Raw genomic sequence first — 14082 nt, forward strand, 5'->3', positions numbered from 1 at the left:
TCATAGCATAAAAGGGGTATGAAAAGGCTATTAATTAATATTTTATTGTCCCGTAAGTGCCACATTTTAAAAGATCACCACAAATAATAGATTTACATCCACAATGTAAAACATTAAGCTGCAAAAAACACATCTACAACATATCCATTTTGGGGTGTGGACTCATTTGGAAGAAATGTCATAGGATTACATGTTTGGCCATAAACAAAAAGTCTTAGAAATCCTTGAAATCTTATATGTAACTATTTGTTTGTGTCAGATAAAATGCTCGGTTACAATTCAAGCACAAAATCCAATTACTGCTAATTTGGAGTCAACAAATGTTCAATTGAATATCCAAATATCATGTTCAAGAAAAGGGGTGGGGAGGGGAGGGTGAGCCAGTCTAAATGAAATGAAGAAAGAGAAATTTCCCTGCAAACACATAGATTTTACTTTCTCGAGAAGGAAAATGCAACAATTTCAGGTTTTGAAAGATTAAAATTGTGTTAAAAATTGTGTTAAGCCAGAGGAAAACAGCAGCAAAATGCAGTTCACTCATGTTTTGGAAATTCTAACACACCTAAGCAGAACATAATTAGACTAAATTTCTTAATTTTTAAATTTTTGACAAACACATGAATACTTTTTCAATATCTGACAAACACATGGATCCTTTCCAAGTTATTTAACAATAAAAATAAAGACATGCAAGACATTTTGGTTCATTTTACAACAGATGAATAATTAAAATTTTGACAGCAATAGGGGTAATCTAAAGAATTTCAGACAATTGATCATGATTTTTAGGCAAAATTGAGTGAAATTATGATGCTTTCTTCGCGTCTTAACCTTTATGATGCAGAACCAGCGGCTGCCAGGCAGAATACGCCCACATTTTCGAGAGATGGATAGAGAACAAGCTAAAAAGAAAGTGATTTTTCCTACAATCAAGGGCCATAATTCAGGAAATTACAATTTGATATGCGCAAATATCGAAAGGAACCGAAATCTTTGGGTTATAAACTTACATTTCAAGTTTCAAGGGGCAGCCATTTTGTCTGTCAGTTTTGGGCCGATTTTCACGAAATTGTAACTTAGCCGTCCTTAGGGTGTAACAGTGATATAAAAATACGATTTTTCAAATCGGATAAAAATTATGACCTCTATAGGGTCCACAAGCTAAAAACGCGATTTTCCGTACAATCAGGGGCCATAATTCAGGAAGTTACGGTCCGATATGCGCGAATATCGAAAGGAACTGAGATCTTTGGGTTATAAACTTACATTTCAAGTTTCAACAAAATCGGATAAAAATTGTGACCTCTATAGGGTCCACAACCTTGATATACCATATTTTTACGCTATCTGAGAACGAACGGCGGCCATTTTTTCTGTCAATTTTGGGCCGATTTTCACAAAATTCGAACTCAGTTGTCCTTATGGTGTAACGGTGATATAATAATTCGTTTTTTTCAATCGGATAAAAATTATGACCTCTATAGGGTCCACAAGCTAAAAACACGATTTTTCGTACAGTCAGGGGCCATAGTTCAGGAAGTTATGGTCCGATATGCGCAAATATCGAAAGGAACCGAGATCTTTGGGTTATAAACTTACATTTCAAGTTTCAACAAAATCGGATAAAAATTGCGACCTCTATAGGGTCCACAAGCTAAAAACACGTAGACGTAATACACAGAAATTGCTGAAATTCAATAGGCTTATTCATTTCACTAATTTAAATAATGCATATAAGTTTCAGAAAGATAGGATGATAACTTTTGGGGTTAAAGCGTTCACAAGGTTAAACAAAGTGTAACAAGGGCCATAACTCTAGACGTTTTAAACAGAAATTATTGAAATTAAATAGGCTTCTTCATCTCACTAATGTAAACAACATATATCAATTTTAAAACAATTGGATGATAACTTTTGGCGTTAGAGCGTTCACAAGAAATTGTGGACGAAGGACGGACAGACGGCAATATATGTCCACATTTCTATGTGGGCGTATAAAATAAGTTTGGGATCTTCAGAAACAATACAAAACTGTAGAAATGCACTGCTGTTTTATTAGAGGTAACCAGTGTATGTTAATAACAGGCCAATTGCCTACACATGAACATAAACAGTTCATATGGGCGGCTTATCTGACAGCCCCATTTTACTCGCAAAGAGATACACCGTCAAAAGTGAAAATGGACGTTTTTGATTTTTGTCTTAATAATGAGTAATTGCTCCACCAATCCTCAGACATTCAGCAATTCGTCGTGGCATGCTCCTAATCAACCGTCCAATCACGATTTGGGGCAATCTGACCCACTCCCCTTGCAGTGACACGGCAAATTCTTGCAGTGTTGTCGGCTGATGTCTACGAACACGTCTCCTGGTGAAAATAAACGTAACACACTAAAGCAAAGATACGCTAAACAGTAAATCTTATGCAAGAACCGATAGGAATGCTAACATGGATAAATAAACCAGCACGCAACAGTTTTCATCAACCCTTCCTTGAAGTGTCAAATTTGACAATGAACCCCTCCCACGTGTATGGCGCTATTGCTTGTCGCATGTGCAGCTCAGTGGTTTTGTTAGGGCGATAAGTTCTTCATCTGTGAACATACTCTCAAAGCATGTCAAGTGTCCATGACTATTTATCATATCACAACCTGCATTTCAATATCCCTTACTTTTTTTGAAGAGTATATATCAACCAATTTTATTAATAGTAGATAAACAGGCATGTAGGCCTATCACAGATTAATATTGTATCAACAATAAATACTTCTTGAATGCAGCTTTAAAGCTGTATAGTGAATCTATAGACTTAATATCATTCAGTAAATCATTCCAGATACTTATGGCGGTATAATAAAATGATGCGAACTGATCTCTACCCGTGCATTTTGGAACAGCACACCATTCAGAACATGTCAATGATAACAACTCTTCCAGATCCCAATGCAGTAAAGACAAACGAAATTTTGAACTATAACAAGCCAACAGTGAGGCTGATGTCCCCCGCCGAAATAGGAAAATAATTAGAGGACACATATAAATTTATCACAAATTATCTTTTACAAAGTATTGAACAATCAAACAGTATATCTTTACTTATAGTCTAAGCATACAATGTTTTTGATGGAATAATTATAGCATATTAAGGGGAAAACATACTCAATTCGAAGGAGAGTTATTGTGTTCCAAAGTCTCAGCAAATCAAATTGCTTATCGCTCTGCTTAATCTGAGCAGAAAATGCTCATTATCGATCTTAGTCAAGGTATTACTGTAATGAAACTATACACCAAGTTTCATCACTCTCACTTAATTAGAACTAAAGTTATAGTGTCCCAAAGCATCAACCAATCAAATTGTTTATCTACTTAATTAGAACTAAAGTTATAGTGTCCCAAAGCATCAACCAATCAAATTGTTTATCTCTGCTTACCCTAAGCGGAACGGACAGACAAACAGACAGACGGACGAACCCATTTTAATAGTTCCCTGCTTTCTTCGAAAGGCGGGGGACAATAAGCATGAACATTTACTCAATTCGAAGATCAACCAATCAAATTGTTTATCTCTGCTTACCATAAGCGGAACGGACAGACAGACAAACAGACAGACAGACGGACGAACCCATTTTAATAGTTCCCTGCTTTCTTCGAAAGGCGGGGGACAATCAAAGTAGGAGAGTTATTGTTTTCCAAAGTCTCGACCAATCAAATTGCGTATCGCTCTGCTTACCCTGAGCAGAAAATGCTCAATTATCAAACTTAGTCAAGGTATTACTGTAATGAAACTATACACCAAGTTTCATCAATCTCACTTAATTAGAACTAAAGTTATCGTGTCCCAAAGCATCAACCAATCAAATTGCTTATCTCTGCTTACCCTAAGCGGAAAATGCTCATCTTCGAACTCCATCAAGGCATTGACCTAATCAACACATACACCAAGTTTGAACATTCTAGCTCAATTAGGAAGAGAGTTATCGTGCCCCAAAGTATCAACCAATCAAATTGCTTATCTCTGCTTACCCTAAGCGGAAAATGCTCATCTTCGAACTCCATCAAGGCATTGACCTAATAAACACATACACCAAGTTTGAACATTCTAGCTCAATTAAAAGTTATCGTGTCCCAAAGCATCAACCAATCAAATTGCTTATCTCTGCTTACCCTAAGTAAGCAGAAAATGCTCATCTTCGAACTCCATCAAGGCATTGACCTAATCAACACATACACCAAGTTTGAACATTCTAGCCCAATTAGGAAGAGAGTTATCGTGTCCCAAAGCATCAACCAATCAAATTGCTTATCTCTGCTTACCCTAAGCGGAAAATGCTCATCTTGGAACTCCATCAAGGCATTGACCTAATAAACACATACACCAAGTTTGAACATTCTAGCTCAATTAGGAAGAGAGTTATTGTGTCCCAAAAAGTGTGACGGACAGACAGACGGACAGACAGACAGACGGACGGACAGACGGACAGACAGACGGACAGACAGACGGACGAACCCATTTTAATAGTCCCCTGCTTTCTTCGAAAGGCGGGGGACAAAAACAAAACGAAATAGGATCTGTGTTTTAGTCAGATTGTATGTTCTAAAACAAAATCACATAGCAAGCACGCCATATATTTCTTAATTTTTATTTAATATTTCTCTCAGTGTTATAATTTAGAACGAAAGAGAATAGTCCATACATTAGTAATGTAGGTCTTGTATATTTAAACTTTTATCAGAATAAATTCTGTTAATCTCACCACATATTAGCACCTTTGTATTAGTGCTCAGGAGATTAAAAATATTGATTAAGTAATCGAGTTTTGTTTCTTGGTTATCAAAGAAGCCGTCACAGCTATACGTGTATTCTGTTACCTTCATAACACGACTCAATTAAAATAAGGTTTTGCATGTACGATAGATCTACTGTTATTTTCAGGTACCGTCAACAAGAGATATCGCATATTTTTACGGTAATGAAACATTTATAATACACTAAAATCTGATTAAGAGTAACAACTCTTTGTTTGGCTTTTATAAAGTTCTGCCCCATGCTAACGTTTAGTATACGGTACATTTAATATCATGGATTTAGCTGTTCAAGTTATCAAAATGGATTTTAAAATCAAATACAAATTGTGACCTCTAGAGGGTCCCTTAACTAAAAGATAGTTTGCCAGGCAAAAAAAAAAAAAGATAGGTACCCAACGAAACATACGCCCACAGCAGGTCAATCGTAATGCACTGCGCGGGGTGTTTGGGCTGCAAATTTTTACATATTGTATGGGTTTTAAAACTTGTTTGTATTCGTTAAAATTGGGATTATCGGTAATACTTTGGCCACATTTATAAACTAGAGATTCGCGGCTTCACAACGATGCCAAGTATTATGTAAGGAGACTGGCCGGTTGTTCCGCTGCATTATCTATTTTTGAAATATAGTCAGCATGGTCAGCTCTTTATCTAAATTTTACATAATGCTTCAAAATATTAGTATTGAACATCCTTTACGTTTCAATATTCCAGACCCCGTGGTTGATAGCTATCTTAAAATGTTGTGGTTTAGTTAACAGGAATACTAACCAATTAACTTAAATACTCACTTTATGATTATTACTGACCATTTATAGGAATACTGACGTACCTTGCAAATACTGACAGGTTAAAGCTACTACTGACAACGCGTACATTTCTCACAAGTTTCCATGAATAGCAACCACAATAAACTTACTCTGCGTGATTTGATGACATTTTAACACAGAAACCAGTTAGTAAAAGCTCAGAGATCAGTTCTACACACTATCCATCCAGCTGTGTGAATGGATTTTAAAATCAAATACAAATTGTGACCTCTAGAGGGCCCACAAACTAAAAGATAGTTTGCCAGGCAAAAAAAAAATGATAGGTTGCCCACCAAACATACGCCCACAGCAGCTAAATTGTCTGGGCAGTCAACAAGAGATGTCGCATATTTTTACTTTTTTTCGGTAATGAAACATTTATAATACACTAAAATCTGATTAAGAGTAACAACTCTTTGTTTGGCTTTTATAAAGCTCTGCCCCATGCTAACGTTTAGTATACAGAATATTTAATATCATGGATTTAGCTGTCCAAGTTATCAAAATGGATTTTAAAATCAAATACAAATTGTGACCTCTAGAGGGTCCACAAACTAAAAGATAGTTTGCCAGGCAAAAAAAAAAGATAGGTAGCTAACAAAACATACGCCTACAGCAGCTAAATCGCATATTTTTACTTTTTTCGGTAATAATACATTTATAATACACTAAATTCTGATTAAGAGTAACAACTCTTTGTTTGGCTTTTATAAAGTTCTGCCCCATGCTAATGTTTAGTATACGGAACATTTAATATCATGGATTTAGCTGTTCAAGTTATCAAAATTCATTGAAAATCAATATACTTCTTCGTTTCAAGACCTTAAACTCTGTGTTTCAAGTTGAAAACCTCTACAGTGTTCACAAGCTAAAAACGTGATTTTTCGTACAATCAAGGGCCATAATCCATGAAGTTACAGTCCGATACATGCCAATATCAAAGGGAACCGAGATCATAGTGGGATAACCCTATATTTTAAGTTTCATTGAAATCGGATAAAAATTGTGACCTCTAGAGTGTTCACAAACAATTGAGGACGGACAAATGGACGGACAGGGGCGACGACAATATACGTCCACATGAAAATGTGGGTGGTTAAAAAGGTTACAAATCCGGGAAAAAACGACTTTCTTCCAACGCGGGCAATGGAGCTATGACATCTAGTATAAGTTTCAAATCAATCGGAAATTAACTTGTGATCATAAGGGTGCTGTATCATAAAGCCTGTCATTGAGTCAACTGGCGTGATTTCGAATCCCCGGTTGTACTTGACAAGGAGTAGGGTCGCCTGTCAGACCTCGTGGGTTTTCTCCGGGTCCTCCGGTTTTCAAAGTGATCAAGGGCCATAACTCTGGCAAATCAATAGGATTCTTCGTCTCATGACCTTAAACTTTGTGTATCTATTTAAAGTCAATCGGATATTAACTTTAGCCTCTAGAGCGTCCACAAGATTTTTCAAAGTGATCAAGGGCCATAACTCTGGCAGTAATTATCGGAAATCGCTGAAAATCAATAGGCTTCTTCATCTCAATGTGGGCGTATAAAAACCATATGTTAGTCCCGAAATGACCTAGTTTGTGTCTAGGCTTCTTCGTCTCATGACCTTTAACACTGTGTATAAATTTAAAGTCAACTGGATATTTACTTTAGTCTCTAGAGCATCCACAAGCAATTGTGGATGCCAGACGGACGGACGAGGGCGACGACCATATACGACCACATTTCAATGTGGGTGTATAAAAATATATCAAAATATTTGCAATAATTTTTACATACCTTCTCTAAATGTAGTGGGGAAGCGCGTAATAATTGTTCACCATTTTTAACCCATCTCTTACAATCTACTAAATACATGTTGAGTCCAATATCATTTAACCATGCTGTCACACGATCTCCATCCCATCTAGCAAACGGGATATCCAGATCACTAAAAATAAAAGAATATACCTCATTCAATATAGAGAGAAAGAGAAATGGAGTTCAACGTCCACTCGACACAAACTAGGTCATTTCAGGACTAACATTATAACATATGGTTCAATTTTTATTTCAAGAATTCGCTTGTGAGTAGGGTCTCTAGCAGTGGGAGGAGAACCTGGAGAAAACCCACAAGGTTAGACAGACGACCCTACTCCTCGTCACGTACAACTAGGGAATCGAAACCACGCCAGCTGACTCAATGAAAGACCTTATGATGCAACGCTCATGTGCCAACAATTTGTCCATCCAAACCCCCTCATTCAATATACATGAAATTACATGAAATTCATACAAGACAATTTCAAACAGATCAGATGATAAATATCGTTGTTTGCGGGTTCACAAGTTTCTACAAACTGAAACAAGGGCCTTAACTCTGGAAGTAATAAACATAAACTGCTGAAATTCAACAAGTTTCACTAATCTAAATGATGCTTATAAATTTGGTACAGATCGGATGATAACTTTTGATGTTCAAGAGTTCAAAAGTTTCAACAAAGTGAAACAAGGGTCATAACTCTAGAAGTAACTAGAACTGTGATGCAGTAATGACAGGTTTCACCGGTGCCCCGTTACCCTTGAACATATGTCACTTTCGGTACGGATGAAACCATTAAACAGGTTTCCATATAAGCATTGCACACATCAAATAAAATGTATGCAGAATCAACCAAATCCAGCAATATCAATTCATTGTATACATTTGTTACATGTAAGTGATCCTGACAAAATTACATTACTTCCGGTGATAATGAAAATGTTAAATTAGTTTTATGAAATCAGAAATGGCATAAGGCATCACATGGTGAAAATTGTATGTAAATCGAATAATAATTGCCACTTTTATAGATCAAAAACCTTGAACAGTGACTTGTAGAAAATCGTCTATATTTCTCTGCAACCGTACAAGTTAGAAACCATTTTTTGGTATCTGTATGATCGTATGGGTTCAATCTATTTGTTGATTGGAATCAAATATCATAATTTTAAAAACATTACAAATCAGACTCATTCGAATAAAATATCTGTTTTATAGGCTAAAAATACAGTTTTTGCCCAAATTACATCATTTCCTGTGACATTGAAAATGTTAAACTGGTTTGACCTAGTTAAAATTGACATTACACATCTAATGGTGTCACTTTTATGAAAATCCAATAATTGACTCTTTTACAGGCAAACAAGCGTAAATAGTGACTCATACGAAATTGACCATTTCTCGGCAACTGCTCATATTACAAACTAATAGCTCATTTTTTCACCTTTAAATCGAAATGACCCGAAAACGAAATTGAAATTAAAAAAACTGAGCCCGATTTTTTCTGCGCCTTTACAGGGAACACCCTTTCAAGTCAGACCAGATTTGAAAAAAATAATATTTGCTTTCAAAAAGTGGTACCGAACAGTCAAAATTGTAGTTTTTGCTAAATTTACGTCGAACAATAAATAATTAATCCAGGACTGAAAAACTAAATTAGACAATGGGGGCCAAGGAAAAATATGGTGACAAAAAATGTTGCCATTTTTGGTAAAATCAGATGACTCTTGAACCCTGGGTAAAATACCACATAAAAATATTTATTAAAAAAGAAGTTTTTCGTAAAAATTTTAATTTTCAAAATTTGGCGCCTAATACCTCTGAAGATTCGTCAAAATGTTTCAAATATTACAATCCAACAATTATTGATAACATTACGGTAAAATTTCGAAATACGACAAATTTGTTGTGATTTTTTTCCTACAATCAAGGGCCATAATTCAGGAAATTACAATTCGATATGCGTAAATATCGAAAGGAACCGAGATCTTTGTGTTATAAACTTACATTTCAAGTTTCAACAAAATCAGATAAAAATTGTGACCTCTATAGGGGTCAACAATCTTGATATACCAAGAATTTCCGATAACCGGTAGATTTTAACATGTACCGGTATATAATCTTTCCATCGGTCCGTGGGACCGGTAAACATAAACGTCAACAAATTAACTGCTCTACTTTATCTCTCCATTCATCTCTCGTGTCAAAAGCTTCGTGGCAATGGCTGTCAAACAGCGGTGCTATTTATAGTAAGTATGTCGTTTTTTCCGTCTGGATAATCGCTGCTCAATGTCGCCGTGACCTTCACAATATGGCGTCAAAGCAGACGAATCTTTCGTCTTTTTTCAACGGAGGCGGTGATAACAAACGCAAAAGAAATATCGGCGACGATGAGTCTGTCGTCGCTGATAATAATGATGCTCCCTGCCCCAGCACATCGAAAGCTTGTAAAACTGCCCCTGTGCAAGCACCTAAGGCAAAGCAGTTCCAACAACAGTGGCATGAAGATTCTCTTCATATATTATTGGACTTTTTCTGTAAAGATATTCATGACAGTAATGTAATAATTGATCGTGCGCGTGCAACCTGTGATTTCATCCAATTCAAGCGAGTGTTATTCGGTCTGGGGACAAATTGCTTGAAGACACCTGTCAAACTATTATTTCAGATTTTTCCGATCTATTTCCAGACTTTGGAACATTAGCTGTTATAGCCTTGGTAGTTCCTGTCAGTAGTGTACCAGCAGAGAGGGGTGTTAGTCTGCAAAATTTAATACACACGTCTCTGCGTAATCGTTTATCGCAGCGCCGTATGAATAACCTAATGACCCTGAACATGCACGCACACAATTCTGAAGCTTGTCCGTTTAATTTTGGAAAGGCCCGACAGATATTTAAGAGTTCTAAAGACAGACGTTTATAATAACATTTGTGTTTAAAGTGTGTTCAATTTGTTTCAATGGAGTGTTTATTTCAATAAATTTATAAGATTGATTAAATGTTGTTTTCATCAGACCGGTAAAATTATGAATGAACCGGTATTTCTAATCCCTACCAGTATGCCGTACAGGCAAATTTTGAAGCTAGTGGAAACACTGATACCACATTTTTACGCTATTTGAGAACGAACGGCGGCCATTTTGTCTGTCAATTTTGGGCCGATTTACACAAAATTTGAACTCAGCTACCTTAGGGTGTAAGGGTAATATAATAATACGTTTTTTTAAATCGGATAAAAATTATGACTTCTATAGGGTCCACAAGCTAAAAACAAGATTTTTTGTACAATCAGGGGCCATAATTCAGGAAGTTAAGGTCCGATATGCGCGAATATCGAAAGGAACCAAGATCTTTGGGTTATAAACTTATATTTCAAGTTTCAACAAAATCGGATAAAAATTCTGACCTCTACAGTGTTCACAAGCTAAAAACGTGATTTTTCGTACATTCAGGGGCCATAATCCATGAAGTTACAGTCCGATACATACCAATATCGAAAGGAACTGAGATCTTTGGGTGATAAACCTATATTTCAAGTTTCATTGAAATCGGATAAAATTGTGACCTGTAGACTGTTCACAAACAATTGTGGGCGTATAAAAACAACAACTTCGTTGATTTCGGACTTAGATTTAATCTCTAAGTCATGCCGACTTTCCCGTAATAGCAAAGATATGGGATCGATTCGACAAGTAGTTTCTGAGATATGCTTAAGTGGAAAATAAAACGGCCAACAATTGGTAAAAACAATCATCACTAGAACTGCGAAGCAGTAATGAGGGGTTTCACTAGTGCAACGTTATAGTCCGATCGTTAATGTAAATCTGTCGGCTTTTCGGGTAGAAATCGTGGAATAAGCTTTATTTTGTAGGTTTTGATGTTTGATTACAAAAAACCAATGTTGACATTTTTTTTGAGTAGGTCTTCATAGTATTGGAGGCCATTATTTGAGGGAAGCCATTTTGCGATAATATTCCAAATTATTTTTTATTTTCACCTTATTTATAATGTTATCGACATATCAACTGTGATTTGGCAATGTATTAATATTGGCTGCATTCATGACTATATCTCAGATTGTTTTCCATCATTTCATGATGATATTTCCAAGATGGCGCCCATTTTTAGCAGAAAAATCGGTTGATGTGTTGATTTCGATTATGTAGTAGTCTTTGGTGTCAATATATATATTTTCGGGGGCACAGATTCCATTCCTGACATTTACAACCCTGTAAAATGATCACATGTTCATATACTTAGCATATTACCAAGATGGCGGGCATTTTTGGCGGGAAAATAAGACGATGTGCAGATTTTGATTAAGTGATAGTGTTTGGTGTCAATACATGTATATATGTTTACAGGGGCGCAGAATCAATTTCTGACATTTACAACCTTGTAAAATGATCACATGTTCACATATTTAGTATATTTCCAATATTGCTGCCACTTGTGGCGGGAAAATCGGACGATGGGTTGATTTCGATTAAGTAGTTGTCTTTGGTGACAATATATATGTTTTCGGGGAGGCAGATTCGATTTCTGTCATATACAACTACGTAAAATGGTTGTATGTTCACCAATTTAGCATATTTCCAAGACGATGGAACGTTTTCTAAACACATTATTAGCATTTATTTATCATCGATTTTCCTGGGAAAGTAAAGCCTATTCCTGGAATGAAGGCAAAAAGAGCATAGCGGCAGCGTGGTGCTTACGCCACGTGCCCATCATGCACCTGCAACGACCACACCAAGCGCTTACTACAATTAAGATCTTTCTACGCTCATGGCCAAAACTGGCTGCGCGAAAAGTGTTCACACCATGATCTCGCGGTCAAACCGGAAGACTTTCTCACCACACTCCAGTGACGTGCCTACCAGGCGTAAGGAGTTCTCTTGCCACGCCTATAGAGACTGTGCCATGCTCACCCGTCCTCATTCACTTTCAAAGCAGAAAACAACCAATAGTCAAGCAATCAAGAACATTTCATAGTTTTCTTGAGGTTTCCTCTTTGGGTGCTAGACTGAAGCTGACGGACGAGGCTCAGTATCTTCCCTATATATACATAAAGGTCGTAACAGCGTAGAAAGCATATGGCCAGGAGCTTCATTCCAGCCTGGCAGCAACGTGGATGATAGTGGTGGGGACGTGGCTGTAAATGAAATACTTGCTAAGAAGCCCTCATAACATAGATTATGTGATCAACTGACTTCCAAGATGAATGTAGAACGAACATGTGGAATGATATTGCGCTGGAGTTCAACTACTACATTGTTGGATGATATACCTAATGGGTAAACTCGGCACAGGCTTCCAGGAACATGCTACAAGCTTATACATAGCAGAATTGGATTCAAAAACCTTTACAGTAATGTGTTTAGAAAACATCCTGCCACAAACAAAAATATGCTGTAAATGTGTGAACATACCACCATTTCACGCAAATGAAAATGGCAGAAATCAAATCTGCGTCCCCGAAAAACAAATATTGACACAAAAACGCAACTCTGTAATCAAAATCAGCACATCGTCCCATTTTCCCGTCCGACATGAAAGCCATATTGGAAATATGAAATGATGGAAACTATCTGAGGTATAGTCATGAACCCTGCCAATATAATTATTACATAGCCAAATCACAGTTGATGTGTCGATAACATTATAAATAAGGTGAAAATAATAAAATAAGTTGGAATATTATCGCAAAATGGCTACCCTCAAATAATGGCCTCCCATACTATGAAGAGCTACTCAGAAAAAATGTCAACATTGTTTTTTTGTAATCAAACATCAAAACCTACAAAATAAAGCTTATTCCATGATTTCTACCCGAAAAGCCGACGGATGGGAATTATGTAACAAACCGAATCTGACTATTACCCTTGAACTTATGTCGCTTTCGGTGCCACGTTACCCTTGAACTCATATCACTTCCAGTACCAATGGAACCGATAAACAGATTTCCACATAAACATTGCAGACGTGTTATAAAATGGACGCAGAATCAATCAAACCCGGCAATATTAATTCCATTCATACATTTGTTACCATGTGTTACATATGTCAAAAAAGTGATCCTGACAAAATTTGTCACTAATTTACCGCTAAGTTAGCTGACTTTCTAATGGGAAATTAAAATGCAAAAAAAATCTTAAAAACTGATCCTGACAAAATTGGTTATTTCTCTTCATAACAAAACACAACACAAGGTATATATGGATGTAACTACTTCTCTATTATTTAATAACGACGTTTCGTAACACATACAGGTCACGTTTTCAAGTTAATGATAATTGACTCTTTTACAGGCTAAATAACGTGAAAAGTGACGCATGCAAAATTGCTTATTTCTCGGCAACTGCGCATATTACAAATTAATTTTCACATACATTCTCTCCGTATAGATTATTGCTACGAGTTAATGAAAGTTATGAAGAAATATTTTAAAATATGAAAATGCTGGATGCGTTGTAAACAAGGCTCTACACAGCATTTTGAACTTACTTGTGCAAACATAAGTAAATTTTCAAAACCACTAGCCAAACAAAATTTTCAGTTGCCAAGTCTGAAGATTAGAATAATTTGTCGTATGATATAGCTAAATTATATTGTGAACATACATAACACTTCAACTTGTCGTCCTATAATAACAATAAAAGATGTTTT

General features: G+C 36.3%; 1 protein-coding gene across 6 annotated transcripts in view; it reads right to left on the reverse strand.

The window, feature by feature from the left end:
• The window catches only part of LOC126825463 (liprin-beta-1-like), a 254385-nt gene that overhangs the window by 52525 nt on the left and 187778 nt on the right, over positions 1-14082 (reverse strand). For all 6 annotated transcript variants that reach the window (XM_056101629.1, XM_056101628.1, XM_056101627.1 and 3 more), the window contains one exon: positions 7393-7543. In XM_056101629.1, coding sequence (XP_055957604.1) covers positions 7393-7543 — 151 coding nt within the window. The remainder of the gene's footprint in view (positions 1-7392; positions 7544-14082) is intronic.

Source organism: Patella vulgata, chromosome 6 (genome assembly GCF_932274485.2).
Source record: "Patella vulgata chromosome 6, xgPatVulg1.2, whole genome shotgun sequence".
Lineage (NCBI taxonomy): Eukaryota > Metazoa > Mollusca > Gastropoda > Patellidae > Patella > Patella vulgata.